General features: G+C 44.2%; 2 protein-coding genes across 8 annotated transcripts in view; one reads left to right on the forward strand and one right to left on the reverse strand.

Annotated features, from left to right (window-relative positions):
* Nucleotides 1–1,849: 1,849 nt before the first annotated feature.
* gemin4 (gem (nuclear organelle) associated protein 4) lies at nucleotides 1,850–7,842 on the forward strand. Its single transcript, XM_030743462.1, has 6 exons — nucleotides 1,850–2,035; nucleotides 2,742–4,742; nucleotides 4,986–5,142; nucleotides 5,258–5,528; nucleotides 6,629–7,318; nucleotides 7,529–7,842. The coding sequence occupies exons 1-6, from the start codon at nucleotides 2,026–2,028 to the stop codon at nucleotides 7,748–7,750; spliced, it is 3,351 nt and encodes a 1,116-aa protein (XP_030599322.1). The 5' UTR covers nucleotides 1,850–2,025; the 3' UTR covers nucleotides 7,751–7,842.
* Nucleotides 7,843–13,078: 5,236 nt separating this feature from the next.
* The window catches only part of usp2a (ubiquitin specific peptidase 2a), a 54,124-nt gene continuing 42,732 nt past the window's right edge, over nucleotides 13,079–24,470 (reverse strand). For 5 of the 7 annotated variants that reach the window (XM_030744650.1, XM_030744649.1, XM_030744651.1 and 2 more), the window contains 11 exons: nucleotides 24,417–24,467; nucleotides 19,929–20,052; nucleotides 19,529–19,640; nucleotides 19,304–19,414; nucleotides 18,450–18,514; nucleotides 18,188–18,291; nucleotides 17,787–17,867; nucleotides 16,726–16,804; nucleotides 16,092–16,196; nucleotides 15,708–15,828; nucleotides 13,080–14,459 (listed from right to left, as the gene is read on the reverse strand). In XM_030744650.1, coding sequence (XP_030600510.1) covers nucleotides 14,375–14,459; nucleotides 15,708–15,828; nucleotides 16,092–16,196; nucleotides 16,726–16,804; nucleotides 17,787–17,867; nucleotides 18,188–18,291; nucleotides 18,450–18,514; nucleotides 19,304–19,414; nucleotides 19,529–19,640; nucleotides 19,929–20,052; nucleotides 24,417–24,467 — 1,038 coding nt within the window. In that variant the 3' untranslated portion in view covers nucleotides 13,080–14,374. Of the gene's footprint in view, nucleotides 14,460–15,707; nucleotides 15,829–16,091; nucleotides 16,197–16,725; nucleotides 16,805–17,786; nucleotides 17,868–18,187; nucleotides 18,292–18,449; nucleotides 18,515–19,303; nucleotides 19,415–19,528; nucleotides 19,641–19,928; nucleotides 20,053–24,416; nucleotides 24,468–24,470 lie in introns of all 7 variants that reach the window. The other 2 variants (XM_030744652.1, XM_030744654.1) reach the window with 1 other exon arrangement.

Here is a 24,470-nt window from a genome sequence, read left to right on the forward strand (position 1 = left end):
TAAAACATCTCCAGGAGTTTCCTGCAGATGTTAAACGACCGCAGAAAGTACAACCTGCTCTGTCCTTTCCTGTACAGGTGAGTGGTGTTGCCCGTCCAGTCCAGCATGCTGTCTAACCACAGTCCAAGGTACATTCATATTTCTTGCATTTACATGAATGAATAAAGTACTATTTACTTAATTATGTCTGACAGAATCAAATGCACCATAAAAATCTAAAAAAAAAAAAAAAAAAAAATACATCAATGTTGGGTCAAAAAAAAAAAAATCTAAAACCAAAATAATAAACTTGGTCTTGCCAGCCACTTGTAGATTCAGCTTTTTAGATCTAATTAAAAAATGAAGCACTCACTCTGAAGGAAAGCAGGGTTGGCTGAAGCAGAGTTTATTGAGCGTCTATGACTAGAACAGAGCCTCATAAACAACAAAATAGGACAGCACAACAAATCTAATATAAGCTGCAGAGCCATAAGCAGCAGACAAAGACCAACAAAAGACAAAGAGACAAAGTAACAGAGAGAAAGAGAAGACACAAAGAGAGTGACAGAATAAAGAGGGAGACAGAGCTCTCCTGAGCCCTCACATAACTCCTCCTTTTTGTTGCTATCAAAACAAACGCATTATACACAAACACTACCTCATGTGTGAGTGTGTGTGTGGTAGTTCCACTGTGAATCACGTCTTACACACCCCCAGGTGTCACAGCCTCTTCACTCAAGGTCGGTTACTCCCAGCATGATTTGCAGGTTTCCCTGTGTGTTCATTACCCGCTAACTTCACTCAGCACGAAAAGTAATGAAATTTGTGTTTGGTTGATTGTTTCTTTGTTGTAACAACGCTTCTTTGCAATAAAAGAATTTCATTTGCCATGAAATTTTAATTAGCTGTCATTTACACATACATTATCCAATCTGGCTCAAACCTCTCACGCGTAATAAGGGTCCACGCCTGAATGCAACAGTATGGCAATATTTACTGATGGTTGCAGCACCACCTCGTGGGAACAGGAAATGTCATGTTTTACACTTACAGGTACAGTTTCAAGGCGGTTGAGCTGAGCCGTCTCAAATTTGGTCTGGAAATCCTTTAGGAGTTGGTGTTATATACTTTTGAAACGTTTGAGTTTTTGTCAAAGCGCGTAATACAAAAACCCTGAAAGAGACTGGCTAAAAACATGAGCATAAACATAAACTTTTTTTTTTTTTTTCCATAGGTCAACAGTTTTAATAAACGTATATGTAAAACGTAAAACGTATGTCTACGGTTTTACAGGCTGTAGTTCAGCCGAGGGCTCTCCGGATGTAGTCCTCAAAACTAAAATAATTATTTATTTATACTAGAAAAAATAAAATAAAATAAAGCGACACCGACGTCCTCAGTTTTTTCTAACAGGAAATTGATTTTGTCCTTTTACTACTGCCGCGCTAATGCCTTACGACAGCACACACCCTTGATGGCACCCATTTCCAAACGGTAACTAGACGTTAAGAACCCAGTTAAACCTGAACAGAAGCTTTCATACGTATATATGTACAAGCTGGTTGTGGTGGTAGAAGGTGCCTACTATCAGGACGCTGCTGCCACAGGTTTTCTGAGGCTGCTCGCTTCATGCCTGAAAGCAAAATGGCGGATGCTGTAAAGTGGCCCATGATGGTGCGAAGTCTGTTATTTAGAAAGGTATTTTCAAACTCTTAAAAATTTAACTATAGCTATTACTTTATCCAGTTCTATTAATAAAAAGTTATAAATAAATAATAAACTGAAGAAAATTGTTTTACCCCACAAAATTGATATTTCTGGTCTACAGCCCAATCCATTCTGACCTGCGGTAAGCGCGCCCCCTAAACCGGAAGTGCACAATTTTGTCTATGGTCGGCTCCGCACGCTGTCACTAACCGCGGAAGCGTTTTTGAGATGATCCTGCGTTTGCTGCCTGCGCTTCATCACAGTCTCGTGCTGTGAAGTGTTTGCGTTGTGGTACAGTTCATGAATCCGGCTCCACTCTGACTCTGCAGCTTTGACACTATGAACAAAGGTAACGGAAACTTTCTTTTACAGAAAACACGAGTCTGTTTGTTTCTACAGCAGTTAATGTTGCTAAAATAATAGCAAGCGGTCATTTTCTGGCATAATTAACAAAACAGAGCTTTACCAGTTGAAGAGTTAACGCTGCTCTCTGCCTGCTCTGCTTTAAGTGTGCGAGCATTACTGTGTGGAACTGAAAAATAGCTGCTAACAATTGAATCTACATATTGGTTCTGTCCAGTGGTGGATGTTCATATTAAAGATGGCCACAGTTTCAAATAATGAGGTACAAGCTCGGCCTTCAGGCTGCCCTGAATCATGTAAAGCTGCTCTAGTAGAGTCCAATAATAAATTATTTCTTAATATCAGCTATAGTAAATGATTGTGAAGGTGTTTGTAGAACCAGCATTGAAATCTGATTTAAAAACCATCTAAAGGTTTGCAGACCCAAACTTAGCTTTGGTTTCCCTGTGGAACTGCATTTCTGCTGCTTCCTTTGCTGTTACTGAATTCTCTCGTACATTTCAGTTCAGGATTTTCTGTCACAAATCTCTTATGATATGATGCTGATAATAGCCATTTTTATTCATGTAATCAAAGTAGAAATCACAAAGCCTCAGAATTAATCAGGGTTTTCATTCCTGTTTATTCCTGTGAAAAAATAAAATGGTGTTTTTGTATTTTTAAATTTGACACCTTTTCTCTTGTTCTTTCAGATTCAGCAGTTCTTCAGGGTGCTTTCCTCATGGCTGATAAGCTGTGTTCCCCCTCGTCCCTGTCCTTGATTCAGAAAGCAGACTGGAGCCGGGTGGGACACGTGGTCCTGGAAGCGCTCGGAGAAATCTGCAGACAGGATGAAGTCAGCCGTGGTCCCAACCCTGCATCCGAGAGCTGGAAAAAGAAGGTTGTGTGTGTTGTGTGGCTGAAGCTGTTGTGCAGAGAGGCTGAAGAGAACGCTGACGTGGCATGGAGAGAGAACCCTTTCTTCTCTCTGCAGAACAGCCTCCCTGAGGTCAGCCATGCTGTCCTGCTGGAGCTGGTGAAGTCAACAGCAGCTGCAGGTGTTTTTGCCCGTTTTCTCCTGCATCTTCCTCACGCTCAGATCTGTACGGAGCTGGAAAGGTTGGTGGAACATGTGAGGAGCCATCCCACAGGGGAAGATGATATCCGACTCTTTCTGGAGGTTTGGTGGGAGCTGTGGAAAGGCAGAGCGGAAGAAAAGGTGGGAGAAGAAGAGCGCATAGAGAAGATGTTTGCTAACCAGTTTGCCCGTCTCTCCTCCAGTCCGTCCCCTCAGGCTGCAAAGAGGTTAAAGTTAGATACACCAAATTCACCAGATGTTCTGCACATTCTCCTTCATGCTCTTAAAGATATGAAAGATCACATATCCTCAGCTGACCTCTGCTTTCAGTGCTTATCTATTTCCCTCGACGCTCTTTACACATCTTTCCTAATAGACAAAGATGTTGTACTTACAGTCAAAGAGAAATTGGACCTCTGGTGTAAAATCCTCAGATCAAGAGAAAAGAATGTGGAGGAAATGAGTCCTGAAATTATTCGGGAAGCTCAAAAAGACTTGCGTGCTTCTCACACACCTTCTGAATTTCAGCCCTGCCAGATGAAGCTGAGTGAAGCCCTGAAGATGATCACAGAACTTGCACAGTTTTGGCAACACAGTGTTATTCCCACAGAGTGTGACGGCTCCACTCCTAATTATTCTGCCTTCCAGCTAGAACAGAGTATCCAGAGGGTCCTGACAGCTCTAGAAAAAGCATCTGGAGTTGGGACTGATGACTACCGTGGAGACAAGGATATACTCAGAGGTTTGCTGAAGTCAGCGTCCTTCCCTGTGCTAGAGAGCAGCCCTGAAATGAGCGCAAAAGTCGCTGCCATCATCATCACCCACCACCTTGAAGACTATGAGAACTTAGCAGTGTTGTTTGCCAGCGAGACGTCATGGGCAGAGTATGCAGAGCACTGGCTGGACTGCCTGGAAAAGAACCAAGCGGCCTTCCGGCAGCACGGTACGCTCATCAGCCTCTCGTCCACCCTCACGAGTAAACTCCACAGTGAGAGCACCAACGTGAGCCAGTGCCGCAAACTGCTGAAAATCATTGTGGATATTTTCTCCACACTCACATTAGAAGACAAGAACAAAGCGTTGGCTGCCATGCTGAGATTATCCAGCAGGGGTTTCTTTGGGTGCTCTGCGCCCTCCGCTTTAACCGACAGGTTTGAACAGGAGCTCAACATGGCCTTCAACTGCATCATCCAGGGAGCGGGTGGAGCTTCAGCAGGAGCGTCGCAGGGCAACCTGAACACAGCGGCCTCTTTAGTAGCAAGAGTGGCCTTTCAGAACCCCGAAGCTGCTTTGAGGTCCTGCTGCCATTCAGCTGTTTTCAACAAAGGAGCGTTCTCTCTAATGGCTAAGATCCTGCAACAGCTGCCAGGACTCAAAGAGCAGAGGGGGAGAAAAGATGGAGAGAGGGAAAAAGAAGGAAGCGACGTGGTGAGAGGTAGCAGTTTACTCTGCAGGTGTTTACAGGACGTAATCAGGACCAAGTCACTGTCAGCCAGTGAAAAAGAACAGTTCCTCAAGTTCCTGGGTCTGCTCATGGAGCCGGTCACTGCAGCTGAAAGAGAAGGAAAGGGGGAGAGATTTCTGTCACCTCAGGAAGTCGTGAACACCTTCGTCCTGCCTAACCTCTCAGCTACAGGTGAGCGTCACATGCTGTTCATGTTGACCACCACCAACATTAGTTCATTTCTTAGCACGTTAGATCCACTTTAGCAGTTAAATTTGGCTAATGAGCCCATAACCTACAGCTATCAGATAAAGGTAGCGCTCCTGCTGCCACACCTTTAAGTTTAAGAATGCCAGAAGTAGTTTTTGGCCAACTTAGTTCTGGTGGGTTTTTCATCCTGTCTGCTCTGACCACTCTTCCTCTTTATTTCTCCAGGTCTCTGCTCTGATGATGCACAGCTGAGTCTGCAGCTTCTCCACACTGCTTTGTCTGTGGATGTGCACGAAGCAGCCCCCTCTCCTCACTGGGTGTTGGACTGCTCTCCTTTTCCCCTCCTCTACACCCTAGCCCAGCTACACAACCAGACTCTCAGGTGTGCATCATAAGTGTAGCTTTCTATCCTCATATTCCTGAACTCTTAAACCTTTGGCGGTGATTACTGTAATTTGCCCTTTGAAATCAACATAAATCAGTCTGATCTCTTCTAGATGTTGGGAGCAGCCACCTGAGGGCGCTGTCCACATCTGGTCCATGGACACCAAGGAGCAGCTGTCGTCAGTGCTGACCACACTGGGGCAGGTGGTGGGTGCAGAGGTGGCGTCAGCCCCCAGCAGCTGGTCCAGAGCTTTGTTCTGGCTGTACAACAAGATGGAAGAGCTGGACTGGACTGTTCGGTTGCTGCTGAAGCCGGTGTGGGGGCAGCACTTTAAAATTGAGGTGCCTGCATCTCTGCTGGCTGTGTGTGATCTACCTGAACAGGTAGGTCCAAGTGTGAAGCCCGTCTAATCCTGAGGGACAGTGTCGGGTGTCAACATCCAAGCATATGTGAAAATGCAACCCCAGTTCCTAAAAAAGTTTGGATGCTTTATAAAATGTAAATAAAATCAGAATGCAATGATTTGCAAATCTCTTAGAGCCATAACAGAGAAACTGTACAAATTTTTATGAGGAAAAAAAGGTCAACAACACGTCTCAAACATTGGGAAGGGGCAAGAAAAAACTGGAAAAGTGGTGCTAAAAAAGATTTTGCAACTAATCAGGATAATTGGCAACAGGTCAGTAACATGACTGGGTATAAAAGAGCACCTTAGAGAAGTAAAGGTGGACAGATTAAATAATTGCAAAGATTTTGAATATCTCATCATCTACAGCATAATATGATCAGAAGATTCAGAGAACCTGGAGAAATCTCCAGAGTGAACGAAGGACAGGGCTGAAAATCAGTTTTGGATTCCTGTGATCTTCAGGCTGCATGATTCTGTCATGAAAATCACTGCATGGGCTCAGGTACAGGAAACCATACTGTATGTGAACATGATCCCGAAACACTGCGGTCTTCTCTGGGTCAAAGTTCATCTAAAATGGACTGAGACAAACTGTTAAGACACTGAAATTTGAAATTCGTCTTGGAAAACATGGACACTGTATCCTCCAAACTAAAGAGTAGAAGGAGCATTCGGTTTGATGTCAGTGCTTAGCTCAAAAGCGTGCCGCTCTGATGGTATGGGGGTGAAGTAGTGCCTATGGAATTGGAAACGTGCGTCTTGAAAGGCACCATTAATATATACAGGTCTATAAAGGTTTTAGATCAACATATGAGAGCATATGTTGCTCAGTCGATAGACCTGCAGACCATTTTTGTACCAGGCTGTAAATGTGCTTTTTAATATTGTGAGATTGGATATTTTAACATAGAAGTCTGTGGAGATGGACTTGCTTTTGGAGCCAGCCTGTTTCAGCCCAGGAGGTTGCTGCTTCCTGACAGCAGAAAAAAAATCTGATACTATTATCATTTTTGTGGTTTATCTGGAGTTGATTGGTTTGTTCTGTTTGCACTAATACATGTGTCTCCTCTGTAGGAATGGCTGGGTTTGGACCTGCCTCTGTATGGCCAGGGCACGGGTCTTTTGGCCTGGATGGAGTGCTGCTCTATATCCGACTCCCTGCAGAGCACCATGCTGTCCCGTCTCACTCTGGACCAGCACAAACCTGACCACGTCAACATGTTCAGCAAAGGCCTGCTGGTGGCTGTGACTCAGACCCTGCCCTGGTGCTCTGTCTCCCAGTGGAGCAGACTGCTGAGAGCCCTGCGGGAGTTGATCTCATCCGGCTGCCTCCACGTGCCCTTCTCTCTGGAGTACGTGGACTATCTGCCTCTCCTGGACCTGAGGAGGTTTTCCTGTGAGCTCCGCCTGTCTGTCCTCCTGCTTCGAGTCCAGCAGCTGCTCTGCGGGTCCAGCTGCTCTGACTGGCTGTCAGCGGACGGCTGGGCCCACGTGGGCAGGTTATACGCCCACGCTGTGAGGGACATGATGAATTCACTAAGAGCCAGGCTGCCTCTTCCTTCATCTGGTGCTTTGACTGCCTCTGCTTCAACTCCAGCAATCAGAGACTCAAGTCCGACTTTCCTTCCTACGACGTTCAAAGAAGCACGAGACTCTCCCCTGAAGTCAAGAGATCCACAAATGGAGGAAGAGGTGGTGACAGCTCCTAGCCAGGAAGTCCTTTTTGTTCTCAGCCAGCTCTTCTGCCATGTTCAGCACGTCCAGGTAGGAATTATTTACACCATTCTGATTCTGATTGGCTGAAAGGTTAATTAGCTCTTACTAACCAAACAGCATGTTTGCTCATCTTTATTGATGCACTTTGCTCAACATATTTTAGATGCCAGCAAATATTTGAATGCTACAAAGTTCTCTTAATGTATATTTGCTCCTGAGTCAGGATTGGATTCTGAGTGATAAAATGTTTCCTCCCAGGTGATGATGCCAGGAGGCCAGTGTGAGGCTCTGTTCCTCTCCAGTCTGGAGATCCTCAGTCACTATGAGGCCATCATGGCTGCCTTCCCAGACAGCTGCACCCCACTGGAGTGCGACAACACCCGTCACTTCTTCTCTACCATCTCAGACAACTTGGAGAACCAGGAGATGAAGGCTGTGCTGCAGCAGAAGATTGCTCAGCTTGTGTCGTCGGCAGCCTGACACACACACTGATTTACCAACTGTTTCCCACTGACTGCTTTGAGTTTGCAAATAATCAAAATCCTGAACTGATTAAAGAAAGCGTAAATAAAGAGGAACTTCTCAGCCTTTCCTTATTTTCTGTCATAGTCTGTTAGAATCGTGGATGCTCATATTAAACATGGCCTTTTAATAAAAATTCAGACACTGACTTACCAATATAAGGACACGATCCAGACTAAGAAAAAAGTGCTTCTTTCAACATTATTATGGATTTTTAGCCATTTACATTAAAACACTTATTAAAAAATAACCATAAGAATTTTCAAAAATTACAAAACAAATATAACATAGGAGCTCAAACTGTTACTGCAACACCAGTATATTGCAACATCAATATAATATAATAATATAGAATTATCTTGCCATATATTTACAGGTAGCAAGCAGGAAGGTTAGCTTGCTTCTCACAGAGGAGTGCAAGGCAGCTCCAGCCAGAGAGGATCCTGGACTGAAACTGTGGCAGAGTTCTGGACCAGCAGGGGTGGATTTGTTATCCCCTGCCTGACTTACTTGGAATTGGCAAGATGAAGCAGAATCCATTAGGAGAGTGTCCGTTACTGCCTGATACTTTCCTGATGGCCTTTGTGGCTGCCGTGAAATTTCTCAAGGAGTCACCTGGAAAGAGTTCTTCATCTTTGGCACTCATTTTCATTTTGACCCGACCGTGAACTAAATTCACAGTCCATGCTGAAAAAGGCAAGCAGACAGTTCAAAAGCAGCTTCGATCAGGTGTCCTAGTTAGAGTGAAAGTGTGTTGCATAGATACTTAGAACTTGAAGATGCATGAAGCTATGAAAGCATTTCTAAAGATTTTGGTGGTCCACAGTAACACAAACTGAAGTCCAGGCCTGTTGTCACTCTCCGTAGATAAGGGCGTCCTACAGAGAGCAGTGCAGTGACAGAGGTGAAAAGGAGCCCACCAGATATTTCTACAAATTTCTAAAATCTTTGCACATCTCAAGCTCACAAAGGACCACCTGCAAGGTCCGTAACACTTGTTCAGAAAAGTTGAAATATTTGCAGAAATGTGCCATCTTATGTTTGGAAGAAGAAAAGTACTGCACACCCACATCAGTGGGGGGGCACTCCTTCTGTGACCTCAGGGCAGCGGTCCATGAGCCACTTAGAAAAGAGTGCAAAGTGATAACTAGGAGCTTCAAATCACTGAAGCATTGTTCTGCAACATGAAATGTTACTTGTAGTTGTGCAGATTATGTGTCACCACGTGATGTGACACCAATACATCAGTCTGATGATATGATGGGAGTTCATCCATGCACATCACCTAATCCATGCTGACTTCATGTTTGCCCGCAGGGACCGTCGGACTGGACTCCACACGTATTCTTTTGAATTCAGATGTCAGACCACACCACTCCTCCCAGTATCAAATGGGGGGGGGGGGGGGGGGGGGGGGGGATTTTCCTAGCTGCTGGACCTTTTCATGCATAGAATCACACAGTGAGGCTCAGAGCAGAGAAATTAAGGCCACACATGGATAATGGAGCAGCAGGAAGTAGGCCATGGTGCCTAGCTTTTCCCCAATGATTACTGAGTGAACGTTGTGTGTCTGTATGCACGATAAGCTGAGGACAGCGCTGGCTGAGATGAGTCATAAAGTGTGATTTTTGCTACACACTACAGTTCAGGTTCATAACTAAACTCTTGGCAGGTGGAGGATACTCAGAAACATACTGATGTTTGTCATTTTACTGTTACACTTTGGCAGCTGGATTTGTACTTTTTGTGGTAGTTGTACTTTAAGTAGAAAATGTTTTCTCTTTACTAAACCTACTTCAGGCTCAATCATATTGTACATATTTTATAATACAACTAGACAAGCAGGCAGAGAGCACAGCCCTCCTCCAAAGTCAGTGTAAAGAAAGTGATCTGGATCTGCACTGAAATTTCATGGGTTCTTCTTTAGCCCATGCTTCACCTGTGCACCAAGATTCATTAAATTCAGCCATGACTTCTTGTTGCTATTCTTCTTTTGGCCGGTTCCTTTAGGGGTCACCACCACAGATCATCACCCTGTCTCTAGCATCCTCTGTCACACCATGTCATCTTTCCCTGCATCCATGAACCTCCTCTGAGGTCTTCCTCTTTTCCTCCTGCCAGGTAACTCCATCTTCAAAATCCTTTGTCCAATATATTCATTGTACCTCCTCTGCACAAGTCCAAACCATCTCAGCCTTGCCTCTCTATCTTTGTCTCCAACCTGCTCAACCTGAGCTGTCCCTCAGATGTACTCATTTCTAATCCTGCCCATCCTGCTCACTCCCAGTGAAAATCTTAGCACCTCCAAACCACACATATACTGTAGCAGGTCTCACTGCCATCCTGTAAACTGTCCCTTCCACTCTTGCTGTTATCCTTCTGTCAAAAATCACCCGACACTCATCTCCACCCTCTCCACCCTGCCTGCACTCTCCCACTCATCCACACACATGTATTCTGTCTTGCTTCTAGACTTTCATTCCTCTTCTCTCCAGAGCATACCTCCACCTCTCCAGCTCTCTCCCCCATGCTCCATACTCTCATGACCTCATCTGTCAGCCTGTCCATCACCGCTGCAAACAAGAAGAGGCTCAGAGCCAATCCCTGATGTAATCCCACCACCACACATCTCACCTCTGTCTCGTAGTCCTCGTACATATCCTGCACCACCCTCACATACTTCTCTGCCATTCCTGAATTCCTCATGCAGTACCACAGTTCCTCACTTGGCACCCTATCATATACTTTCTCTAGATCCACAAAGACAGTGCAGCTCCTTCTGACCTTCTCTACACTTCTCCATCAACACTCAAAGCAAACATCACATCTGTAGTGCTCTTTCTCAACATGAAGCCATACTGCTGCTCACTGATTTTCAGCTCTCTTCTTAACATGACTTTAAGCTTCCTGTCCATATATTCATGCTATGGCTCATCAGCTTTATCCCCCTGTAGTTACTACAGCTCTGCACGCCACCCTTGTTCTTGAAAATCAGTGCACTCCTTCTTCATTCCTCAGGCATCTTCTCTCTGTCCAAGATTGCATTAAATAATCTGGTAAAAAAAAAAAAGGCCACGACATTCTCTCCTACACATCTCCATAACTCCACCAGTATTTCATCATGACCAACAGCTTTTTAACTCTTCATCCTCTTCATAGCTGCCCTCAACTTCCTCCTCACTAATCTTCTATACTTCCTTTTTTACTAGCTTTCATTCATCCATCCATCCATCCCTTATTTTCTTCATTCACCAGCTCCTCAAAGTACTCTTTCCATCATCCTAATACACACTTTTACATGTTTTAGTACATTTCCGTTTCTGTCCTTAATCACCCTAACCCGCTGCACATCCTTTCCAGCTTGACCTCCCTGCCTAGTCAAAGTTCTTTTTTCCTTCCTTAGTGTCCTCTCTCTGCTGTAAGTCTAGCCTCTCAGTCCTCCTGTCTACTTTCTTCATCCACTGCCTATCCCATTTTTTCTTTGCTAACCTCTTCTTTTGAATACATTCCTGTACTTCCTCATTACACCACCAAGTCTCCTCTTCTTTCCTCTGTCCAGGGGACACATCAAACATCTTCTTGGCAGTTTCCCTCAGTACTACAGCTGAACTTTCTCAGTCATCTGGTAACTCTTCTCTACCACCCAGAGCCTGTCTCAACTCCTCCCTGAACTCTGTGAAGCATTCTTCCTTCTTCATCCCACCATTTTAATCCTTGCTTCTGCGTTCACTCATGTCCACTGTTTGATGTCCAAAGCCATCCTACAGACTACCATCTGATGCTGCCTAGCTACATTCTCCCCTGCCACCACCTTACAGACTCTTTCAGACTGCAACATTTGTTCCTCACTCTTCTTGAAGTATGTGTTCACCACAGCCATTTCCAGCCTTTTTGCAAAAACCACTATCATCTGTGCTTCTGCGGTTCTCTCCTTAACACCATACTCACTTAACACCTCCTCACCCTTCATCTACATGTCCACTGACGTATGCTCCAGTCATCACTCCTTTCCACTTCATTCAACTTACTCCAGAATTCCTCTTCCGACATCTAACTTGTGGGGCATACACACTGACAACATTCAACATCACACCTTCAATCTTCAGCTTCAAACTCATGATCCTGTCTGACACTCTCTTCACCTCCACAACACTATTCACATACTCTTCCTTCAAGATTACTCCCATTTCTCTTCCCATCTGCACCATAGAACAGTTTGAATCCACCTCCAATGCTCCTGGCCTTGCTTCCCTTCCACCTGGTCTTCTGCACACATATCTACTTTCCTTCTCTCCATCTCTCTCCTTTCACAAGCCATAGTTCCTACTCTCCTACCTCCACACTCCTGCCTTTCCTTTTCACTGCCTCCTAACATGCCTTCCCCTTCTCCTCTGACTTTGTCTTTGGCCAACAGTAATACAGTAAGGTAACAGCACTGTAGTCAGTCATTGGTAACCTGGGCCCTGACTGATCAGACATGGAAATCTCAAATGTTGATCTGCACGTTTGCTTTTGGCAAAGATTTTACACTGGATACCTTTCAGTCATGGGGTTTTTGCATAATCAGACAGACAAACAGAACTGAAAGCTTTAATAGTATTTTATTAGCTGGATTATTTATAATAAAACTGGCATGCAATCATAGTTGTAACTGTATTAACAAAAGTAAAAATCAATAAATTGTAATGCAATTTAAGAATAAAGTAACTTTTAAAAATTTTAAAAAGGAAGATCAACACTTGGGTAATGTGGGTAAAGCCATAGCTGGGGAAACACTTTCTCTGATGAAGGCTCTGATAATAAAAAAATAGATTATACAGCTGTGTAAACATGCTGAGTGCTGTTCATCAGCATGAGACAAATAACTTGATGTGTGAAGCTGCTGTGGTGCTCCTTTCCTACCACTGCACTAAGCACCACAGTACTTACCTGCAGGGCTCAAAAATGAAGCAGAGGAAGTGCAAAAAAAACGCAGTTCCTCTAATGGCCACTTGAGGCTGGCTCCAAAAGCAAGTTAATCCCCAATTTATCCCCCCCGCCCAAAACAACCAGTATTACCAAAATGCTACTCTGAAGGCTTCAAACAGTAGTCCACAAACCAACAGGTGAGTCATTCTGATAAAATGGACTCACAATATTGAGAGGAAGCTTGCTAACCAGTCTCTATATTTTGTATACACACTATGATAATCCCCACTTTTAATTATTAGATCAGTTTCAGGGAGCATAAGTGAATGCATGCTCCACAGTGCAGAGTCAAGTATAAAACAAAAAAGACAAAGACACAAAGTAAAAGCAGTGTTGCGCTGACTTTTATTCATATATATATACTCATGTGTTCGACTGCCACCGTTAAAAAGTGTGACTCTTCACGTAATCACCTGTAAGCATAAATAATGACTTTTTTTTCTCTCTTGAAACCTGGTAAATAAACCAACTGAAAACAGTTACGGGTCATTTTCAGCACCATTGAATAGTACATTCTCTATATTGCATCAGGATATAAAAATATACAGATATAGTGTTTTTTTTTTCTTTAAAACATTCTTTCCGTGTTGTTCAATGGCATGAAACAAGAGAGGAAGAAAAGACCCCATACTGACAATGAGGATAATTACCATTATTGTTTATATTATTAATCCTTAGCAGATCCGCAGAGGACTGTCCACTCATCTGTTCACAGCACTTTTAAAACATCAGTAGCAGCCACACGTGGGAGAAACAAATTAAATAAAACACAAGTTAGAGGCTGAGTTTTCCTCTGAAACATTTAACGCTCACAGTGCCACCGGCCCCCCCGACCACTTTTAGAGAAAAACAAGAGAGTGAAGGAGATGCTAACAGAGACCTGGGAGTGTTGCAGCGCAGTGGAAGGGAACGCAGAGAAAACCAAGCAGGCCGGTGGGCTGTAAGCTTCTCGTTACCATGACCTGAAGCACAGTACATCCAAAGTCCACAGAGCGGTGATGGTGCTCATGGGGCTCTGCTAACCCCCTGCCCCGAAAAACAACAACAAAAAACCCCGACATGATTTTAAAGCAGAAAAATGTGAAAAAAGAAAACGGACTGCATCGTGTCAGTTTTAATGGTTTGAGGCAAACAAGAAGATCAAGAAGAGAAGAAGAAGAAGCGAAGGCGCGGTCAAGACGAGAGTTCGGTTCGCAGTGCATAGAGAGGGACCTCTGAGATGGAGACGGATTCACCTGGTTGGTTCAGTCAGATGGGATTATTGCCCTGTGTCAACCTCACACACACACAAACACACACAAACACGCACACACACAAAGCAAAAACACACCTCCACCCACAGTGAGCAAGATGTGGGAGTACAGAGGAAAAAAAATCAGGTTCCTGTGGTTTCCAGCCTGTTCCCCATCCAGCTCTCTCTGCAGAGCGACGTGTGTGTGTGTGTGTGCATTTTCGTGTGAGTGTGTGTGTGAGAGCCATATAATGTATGTCCAAGTAAAGTTTCAGAACAGGCCAGGCTCCAACAACACCCTCACGTGCCATCCCTCTATCCTCCCGTCCAGTGTTTGTCTGTGAGTCAGAGTGGTGCTGAGGCCTGTCGTCCTCCATGACGCTTCACATCCGCGAGGAGGAAGCCAGCTCGTAGAACAAGACGTAGGCGTCGCTGCTGCGCACTTGGCTGGAGGACATTGGCGTTACTCTGAAAAGAAAGCAAGACAAGAGAGTTAGACCTCATATTGACCACTTCACCCAAACTTTAGTAATGTATTATAACAGAGTCCACATGGTAACATGGTTTCCAAATGGATTCATTATATTGGCTTGGTACTGATTCCAGAAGTATGTGTACTGAATGGATGTGTGACTTCCAGGTACGATTTAATGCTTCATTCATAGGACTGATTCATAGGACTGCATCTGTGCTATGAGGCGACTGTTTGTTGGGATTTGATGCTATATATAAATAAAATGGAGTTGAATTAAATCAAGCCTGATGTGCACTTTCCCCAAAATGTGACTACAGTGATGCAGACCTCTACAACTCTGACCGGTTTGTTTGGTAGTGTAAATGCAGAATACTGATTAGCACCAGTTTGACGCCTCTGTTAAACTAAATGCAGCAGGCTGTAATTGTTTCTAGCTCGCTCATTATGCTAATGCAATAGCCACTTTTCAGGCTGAATGTAGAAACTAATTTCTGAGCTCTAATAATCAGATTCAGTCAGTTCTGAAGCCTTCGCTCTTTCCTGTGCTTTTATTAAAAGTTACTGCTGTTCAGGACTGATCAGGGTTCATCTGATTTTGCATTACTGCATAAGTTAACACGTGTGCATATGTGTATATATTATATGCATGCGTGTGTATGAGGAAATAAAGGGAATCAAATTTGCTTTGTTTACATACTAAAATGACTTTCAGAATCATGTTAAAGTTCTTTATTGTTCATGCAGAGTTCAGTGTCAGCACGCACGCTATACAATGCACGTTAAACTATCACTTCCAGACAGACATACAGAACAGCGTGTGCTGCGTGCAGTCACTGGGGTACAACACTAAAGAGTGACTGCGGGATGGCATCAGATCTGACGACAGTGTTGAGTAAGAGCGAGTAAGAGGCAGCACGGCGGGTTATGAATGACTGCAGCAATGCAGGAAGAAGCCTGGAGGGAGCGACTAGATGCTCAGCAGAGCAGAGGAGATAAAAGAGGAGGAGGAGAGGCAGATTAACTACACCTCTTACTATTATTCCTCAGCTCTGTCAGTTTTTCCTTATCTTTCCTAAACAGAGGGTGATCATGTGCTCAGGTTACAAGTGCTTTCTCTCCTATTATGATTCAAAACCAGCTGATTTTTCCACGCAGCTCCCACGATCTTCGACACAGTGGTAAGTTGTTGTAGCACTATGTGTGTGTTGTTGTACTGTGTGTGTGCTCTGTGGCAAACCTACCTGGAGTCATTGAAGGTGTACCATTCTCCCGAGCTGGGATTGCGACAGTAGGCTGTGTAGTGACCGCCCATAGTGGTGCCTGAGTGGTTGGACACTGCATACAGGTTGTACACTGCATTTACTGCAAGGAGACAAAACAAGTTAATCTTAAGAGCTCGGAGGGACAATTCACCCTAAAATCAAATGTACATATTTTCCCACTGGCCTATAGAGATTTTTATCATATATTATATGATATTATAGTGATATTTGTGAGTTGCCCAGCTGTAGAGATGTCTAACTTCTCTTGAATATTTCTCGCACTACAAGCCAGAGAAAAAAGATGTGCATTTGCCTTTAGTGTGAACACAGCACTTTGTGACTCCCTGCTCGGCGAGCACTTACTGCTGTTTTCAGAAGCAAACTCCCGCAGGTCAAGATCCTTCATGGGGAAGTTAACAAATGTGGACAGTTTGCTGGTTCTTCGTGCCTCAGAGAAGCGTTTCAGGTCTTTAGAAGAAAGCGAGTCAAGGCACAACTGCTCTGTATACAGTACAAATACATCAAGTGTACATTTAACATAACTGCATGCAGTGATTTCTAGAAATGTCTTTCACTCTACTGAGCTTTAAAATGAGACATCCATCACCTCACTGATTTGACAAATTCATAAGAGCCAATTAGCAGTTCTCAAAAACATCTGATCGTGTGTCCTGTCAGCACTCACTGCACCTAATTATATTCTACTGGGATTCTAACACACAACAACTTCCTGACTACATGGCAGAGCTGCCTGCTGCTAATTGCTCAGCACTTTTATGTTGTCAAAGCAGCTGTGATATAAACACTTAGTGTAGCCTTCATGGGTCTGTGTGTGATGCAGTGACTCAACTAATTGCTATACAATCATTTTCACAATTCACTAAAACAGAATATAAATCAGTAAGTTGCATCTGAAAATAATCAACTGCACCACATCCCTCAGTACAGGAACACTGCAGATGTCTAATATAACTCTGCTGTCCACAGTGAAGGATACGCAGCACTAAAATCTTGGGAAACTTCTGTATTGTGAACTTTTTAGTGCATCTCCTCCTGGCTTTACATCTGTAGCACGTCTGTGGAGAAGAAACACAGGATGAGATCACTCGCTGTTTACAAGCAGATTCTTTCAGTCCACAAAAATATGAAGCGTAAATGTAGTGCCATACAACGGCAGACTGCAGAAGCTACTTAGTCTAAACTGAGCTCTATCCTGTCTCCGTCATTTCTTTTACTATATAAAAAGATTTAGTTATGTGACTGATCGTTAAACATACTCCAGTTTACATGCAGGGAAGGATTTTGAGGGAAAGAAAACCTATAAATGAAACAACAGCTTTACACATTTTCTAAGTGTTTTCCTCATTTTCTGTCATATTTGTCCTGTCAAACAGGTGGCTGTTTTTCCGATTAATTCATCTCCATAAAACGCACTGTGAAAAAAACTGCAGTCAACATTACGCAATGATATGATGAGGTCCTGGTGTTTCTAAATAAGAGAAGGAAGAAACACAGATTCTGGCTTCATCCAACTATCACGAGAAAGCAGAAGCAGGGAGACTTTCATGGTTCGATCCGGGAGTTGAAGCTGGATCATGGCTGCTCTCTCACATATTTCAGGATATCATGAAATATTAGCACGTATTTTATGTGTCCTGTATGTAAAGGCCTTAAGGGTCAAAGCAGCCATTTACTTACTGTAAGATAGGGTAGGATGGCCTTAAAGTGGCTTGTTTCAGACAGAGGCTCAACTGAGGGGCAGCAGCAAGGCCCAGTATAGGTCAGTAGGGATTATTATGAACTGTGAATCATGCAAAGCTATTCTATTATAGTCCAAGAATAAAAATAGGAGCTGGAAAAGAGCTTAATAGGTCCCAGTGAAACTAACATGAACTCTTCTGACCAAGAAAGATACAATACAACACAAAAATCATGTTCAGGGTTAGTTGTGCTAACTCGAGACTGGATAGGAGAACTATGAAGTCAAAATGATGATTATTATTATTATTATTATTATATTCTCTTTTTGATCAGTCAGTCCATGCAGTGAACACCTACCGGCTTTTCGTCCCCATCAAGGACGTCTTCTTTGGTGAAGAGCCGCATGCAGTCCATCAGACTCACCTCACCATAGCCCTTCTGAGCACAAACACAGATGCATTCACATTAGCCAGCACGCACGCACGCACGCACACACACACACATACAGAGCAAAAATAAACAGACAGGAAAGAAACCAAAGAGCTCATATTAGGAGTTGTGGACACTGGAAGCAAAGTGTTGATGGAAGAGAGTTCAACTTTCCAAAGCATCATAAAACAGTACACACACACGCGCATGCACACAAAGTCATCTTTGCACCACTGATTGTGCTGACATTTGTGTCTGCTGCCCCTGTGCGACGTGTTACGTAAGAAGGACTAACACCTGTCTGTCTGAACCTGTGAGTGCTCTCTAACCTTGGCGATGGGTAGAGAGAGATCCCAGAAGGGGTCGAAGACGGTGGAGCAGAAACCACAGTGGCTGCAGGTCAAAGAGCTCTTCAGCTGCCCCACAAACAGGTCTGGAGAAGCAGCAAAGATGAGACAAAGAGACAGCATGAGAACTTCATTTCTATTTTACTACGTTCTGTTTATGTCTTGCTTGGGGAGGATGAATTTTCGTATGCCCCATTAGGACATTAGCAACAAATAAAACTGAACTTCAGTCCCCTTTACTCACCTACGATCTTGCTGTCTTCTCTCTCTAGGTATTTACTCCACATCTTCTTCCCTTTCTCCTCGTCTCTGGGTGTGGAGCACAGGTTAGAAGTTAAAATGTGAAATCCTTGTTAACTTGCAGTTTCATTTTCTCCTAAGTAGCTTTAGGGATGCTGAAATGTGTACTGACTGACCCCCAGCAGGCAGCTGAGGCTGGCTGAGACAGTGGAAATAATAGCAAGATGTTGAAAGTGGCCTACTTCATCCTAACTACCAAGGTGGCTGAATACCATTTTAGGGGATTAAAATGATGCTTTACAAAAACGCGTCCTACTCTGAAGCACTTTGTCAATTTTCCTGCCCTGTTGTTAACAGTGAGGCACAGAGTATGTGTTTTTAGGGCAATACTAGAAGTTGCTGGGATTAACTCTGACCCTGAAACAAACCATGGTTAGATAACTGATAATTATATCCAAGAAGAACTGGAGCATTAAGCACTTGTGGCCCCCAGAGAGGAAACAAATCAACATGGGAGGTGAAACGGCCTTGAATTAAAGCTTAATGATGAAGCCTTAATGATTAGTGTTGTCTCAGTTTGGGCTTTGTTTTCATAATGGACAATGCACATAACCTTTGCAAAGATTTTACCCTGATTGGCCCTAATGTTTTTTAATTTGAAAGTTAATGTGTTTCAGAGTGGTTACATATGGTTAAAAACTATAATAAAAAATAATAAAATAAATACTAATTTTTTCATTTGTAAAACTCCCAAATATATCCTCGCCTCAACTGAACAAAGTCCACTTTTCAAAAACAGCAGTGTTTGTGTCAGTCAGTGCAGGTAAACATGGCCTGTGTGTCAGTCTGATTACTTACGGTAGGTGGTCAAAGTCCTCCACAGTGCCTCTCGGCCTCACAGTGACCCTGTTGACCTCGTTGTGCAGGCCGTCCAGAAGGAAGCGCAGGAACTCCTGAGCGTCCTGTTGGCTGTGACACATGAAAACAGTTAGAGCTACAAACATCAGCCTGACTTTCTGAACTCCTAGGCTTGCATCTTTGTCTTATTCTCAGGGAAAAAGCCGAGACAGTTACAAAGCTTACTTGTATCCCACAAATCTGGGAGCATATCTCTGGATCTGTGTTTTGAATTCGGACGGGCTGACAGCCTCACTGCTGGATGATGTCCACATGGTCTGTATCAGCTTGGCAAATTCTACCAAACACACAACAGTTCAGGTTATTCACGTACTGGGATGTCAAATGCACTCGTTACAGTGGAAACGATTGAGAAGGGCTGTGAAATGAAAGTACAACTCTTTTTCATGCAAAGCCTTAAAAGACTCAGAAAAAGAATCTTGTTTTGAGCTCTTCTAACATGTCACGGTGAAATGTGCAAGTCCTACAGAGATGCAGAGAGAGGGAATAAGTGTGGTGCCTGTCGACAGCTGTGAGGGGTGTGTTTGTTTTGGACTCTAGGGGGCCTGTATGACATGTCTCTCACCTTCCATGAGGGCTGTGTTGGTGCGGCTGTTGTTGTTAAGGTCTCTGCGGTGGGAGTTGTGCAGGCAGTAGTCTCGCAGGCTTTGTGTGTTGCTGAGACACTGCAGGATACTGTTCATGAAACACTGTGAGGAGAAACAACAGAAAATAGTTTGATTCCAGATGCTCCACTCCCTCCATATTCACTGAGAAAGCAAAAAAAAACAGTTGATTTACCACCGAGTGTCAAGTTAAAAGTATTAAAGACAATAAATAAGATTTAAGAACAAACTCGAGATAGAAATACATATCAGAAGAGGAAAAACACACTGATGCCAGTTCAAAATGAACAGTAAGGTAACATGAAAGCATTTGGTTGAATTTGTCTAAATGTGTTTGTTAATGTAAATAGACAACAGCACCATCACTGCTGACCAGTATCCTGTTGTCCCGATTTCAAAACCCTTTAAAGCCTGACCAGTTTATCAGCAGGCCGATATCATCTGCCAATATTAGCTCCTTGCTGATCTCTTGGTATCACTATTTAAAATGAGCGATAAATTAAAATGAGAAAAGTAGACAAACACCCTTTAACTATGTTACTATGAGTTTTGACTTTGCACAGTTTGTCTACCAGATGGTGCTCTGCAACCGTGTTTGGAACGGCACAAACACAACAACTAGCTGATCTGAGCAGTCAGGCAGAGCATAAATAAACTACACACAACAAATGTCAGCAAAATCTGTTTCATGTGTCTGAATGGAAAATAAATATTGGCCAATATATCGGGATATCGTATTTTAAAATCATCAAATACTGGTAGTGGTATCGGTTTCCACCTTTGACATACAATGCTGTTTGTTCCAGAACTATTTACAGGCTTTAATCACCTGGAGTCAACTTTATTCTCAAGATGTTTGTCGTTAAGCCGAGCAGCAATGCATTGGTTAACCAAATGGCTGAAAATGAAGCCAACACGGTACAGTGCTAAAAGCTGCAGTTGCTTTATTGGCCAGTTGATGCCAGCTCCAACAGTGAGTCAATCCTGATACAGTATGATGACTATAATGTTAAACTGTACAACTCTACAGCATTGAAAATGGCACAACATGCTTGATGGATAGTTTCCACTTCATAAAAACTGAACTGGGGGTGAATTTTTGGAGGTTAAGGCCATCCTTTATATAGAGTCTTTAGGTTACACCTGCAGCTTCCTATTGCCACAGACTAACAGGAGAGCTGCCCTTCTAAAGATTTATTTCTGGCATTTAACCTTTAGTAGATCAGATAAGCTGTCTTGGTTGACACGCCTCTGCAACATCGCGTGGAGATCTGGGGCAGTGCCATTGGATTGGCAGACCGGGGTGGTGGTCCCCATCTTTAAGAAGGGAGACCGGAGGGTGTGCTCCAACTTTCGGGGGATCACACTCCTCAGCCTCCCCGGTAAGGTCTATGCCAGGGTGCTGGAAAGGAGGGTGCGTCCGTTAGTCGAACCTCGGATTCAGGAGGAACAATGCGGTTTTCGTCCTGGTCGTGGAACGCTGGACCAGCTCTTTATCCTCTCAAGGATATTCGAGTGTGCGTGGGAGTTTGCCCAACCAGTCTACATGTGCTTTGTGGACTTGGAGAAGGCATTCGACCGTGTTCCTCGGGGTGTTCTTTGGGAGGTTCTGCGGGAGTATGGGGTGTCTGGCCCATTGTTGCGGGCCATTCAGTCCTTGTACAACCACAGTGAGAGCTTGGTCCGTATAGCCGGTAATAAGTCGGATTTGTTTCCTGTGGGTGTTGGACTCCGTCAGGGCTGCCCTTTGTCACCGATTCTGTTCATAATTTTTATGGACAGAATTTCTAGGCGTAGCCAGGTGGCGGAAGGCTTCTTCCTTGGTGGCCTCAGAGTCTCATCTCTGCTTTTTGCAGATGATGCGGTTCTGTTGGCTTCATCAGGGGGGGGCCTCCAGCTCGCAGTGGAACGGTTCGCAGCCGAGTGTGAAGCGGCTGGCATGAGAATCAGCACCTCTAAGTCTGAGGCCATGGTCCTCAGCCGGAAAAGGGTGGAGTGCCATCTCCGGCTCAGGAACGAGTTCTTGCCTCAAGTGGAGGAGTTTAAGTATCTCGGGGTCTTGTTCACGAGTGATGGGCGAAGGGAACGGGAGATCGACAGGCGGATTGGGGCTGCTTCTGCAGTGATGCGGACGCTGCACCGGTCCGTCGTGGTGAAGAGGGAGCTTAGCGTAAAAGCGAAGCTCTCGATTTACCGGTCGATCTACGTTCCTACCCTCACCTATGGTCACGAGCTTTGGGTAGTGACCGAAAGAATAAGATCGCGAATACAAGCGGCAGAAATGAGTTTCCTTCGAAGGGTGGCTGGCCTCTCCCTTAGAGATAAGGTAAGGAGTGCGGCCATCCGGGAGGGGCTCAGAGTAGAGCCGCTGCTCCTCCACATCGAAAGGAGCCAGTTGAGGTGGCTCGGGCATCTGATTAGGATGCCTCCTGGCCGCCTCCTGGGTGAGGTGTTCCGGGCATGTCCCACCGGGAAGAGGCCCCGTGGTAGACCCAGGACACGCTGGAGAGATTATGTATCTCGGCTGGCCTGGGAACGCCTTGGGGTCCCTCCGGATGAGCTGGAGGAGGTGGCTGGGGAGAGGGAAGCTTGGGCTTCTCTGCTTAGGCTTCTGCCCCCGCGACCCGGCCCCGGATAAGCGGAAGAAAATGGATGGATGGATGGATGGATAGATCAGATAAGGGAGGGAGTTGAAATGAAGACAGAGAGAGAATGTGTGGGAATGACACACAGGAAATGGGCAGTTATGAACCCAGGCCTGTATAGTGGTTGTTGGCATACGGGTCACCCACTAGCAAGTGAGCTATAGCAGAACTTCCTCATGCCTGAGGCTTGGTATTAGCCTACTGTCTTTCTGTAACTGTTCACTGTATATACACGTAAATAAATCAACTTCAGTCAAATTATAAAGTATGGCTTTAATTGTGCAGTTGAGCAGACTGAAACTAAACCTAAGACAGTTGAACCCTTTTAAAGGTCCATCCATCCATTCGCTTCCGCTTATCCTGGAGCCTATCCCAGCTGTCATAGGGCGAGAGGCAGGGTACACCCTAAACAGGTCACCAGTTAGTTAGTGTAGCCAATTAACCTAAGTAACCCAGTAAGTGTATGTCTTTGGAATGTGGGAGGAAACCAGAGTACCCGGAGGAAACCCACGCAAGCACAGGGAGAACATGCAAACTCCACACACCTGGGCCAAGGTGGAATCGAACCCAGGCCTTCCAGATGGTATTCTAACTGTGAGGCAGCAGTGCTAACCACTGAGCAACAGTGCTGCCCCTTTAAAGGTGTTCTCTTAAAAGATAATGCATATCTAAGACATTCTAGGCCCCTCTGAGGACTGCAGACACCCTGTATAAGCTGTAACAGTGCTTTCTGCTGCTGTTTGTAACATGCAGCATGTAATGAAATACATCTTGCTGAGCATGACTTACAATGGAAAAAGATGACAAAACACTAGCCTGACCATTCAGTCCTCAATAAAACAATATAACATTGAAAGAATCCGTCAACCTTTGGGGCAATATGATTGTTTATTTGCCAAGAGTTAAATGATGAAACAGCTAGTCTGTGCAAAGGTAACAAGCACCCAAAGCTCACTGATAAATATGCTGTATCCTGTTTGATTTCTGTGTGCATAAATCAAAGTGTAAGAATCAAAAGTTATGGTGGCTGCACTAATTTCTAAGCTGAGCACAGCATCTTAGTGAAACTTTAGCTGGTTATCTGGTAACCTCACAGTGTAGACAAGACTATAAGAAATGGCCACAACAGGGCAGGAAATGGTCCCACACATATGTACTGTTTTTACACCTGTTCCCAGCTTTTCTACTAAGCTAACAAGATTTACTCTCCAGACTTGAGCACGATAATGACTGATTTATCCAGCTCACAATAAGAGGGCAAACATGTGTTTTCCCTGGAACTCTATTCCCATCATTTTGAAAAATGGTGGTGTACAGTCACATAATACAGGCTAAATCTACAGATTATGTAACAGTGGAGTTTTTTTCTTTCACTGTAAAGTAATTTGTCCTTGATGAATGTTTAAAGGCTCGGCGAGACAGCGAGAGAACCCGCAGTGCAATCCCTGGGTACAAAGAAGTATCACAGCACTGTCTCACATCACGTGTCCGCACGTGCAGTTTGGTAAGATCAAACCAGTCGGAGAGTGAGAGAATGAACCCTCTCTGGTCCATAGTTCAGAGCTATCTGATTAGGTTACTGTATACAAGCACACAACACAGCACACAGTTTATTTTAGGAGTCCTCCTTATGCTTGTTGCCTGGCAGACTGACCAGATCTCAACGAACTGCTCTCACTGTAACACTCACTGGATTTTTGGAAAGCTACTGGAAATGAGTTGAGAAAAAAGACAACACTACTCAAGACATTTAGCTCACGACAAATGTAATTAGATGCACAGCATGTGTGCGGCTGTACTTACAGTGTTTCCTAAGTTCTTCAGTCCCACCAGGCCTTGGGCGCTCTTTGAATTCTG

This window comes from Archocentrus centrarchus, chromosome 13 (genome assembly GCF_007364275.1).
Source record: "Archocentrus centrarchus isolate MPI-CPG fArcCen1 chromosome 13, fArcCen1, whole genome shotgun sequence".
Classification (NCBI taxonomy): domain Eukaryota; kingdom Metazoa; phylum Chordata; class Actinopteri; order Cichliformes; family Cichlidae; genus Archocentrus; species Archocentrus centrarchus.

Bases quoted from the DNA above. Each gene is read 5' to 3' on its own strand.
- gemin4 (XM_030743462.1), top strand. The intron at 4,743-4,985 runs GTGAGCGTCACA...TTATTTCTCCAG, and splicing joins GCCTAACCTCTCAGCTACAG to GTCTCTGCTCTGATGATGCA. The intron at 7,319-7,528 runs GTAGGAATTATT...GTTTCCTCCCAG, and splicing joins GCCATGTTCAGCACGTCCAG to GTGATGATGCCAGGAGGCCA.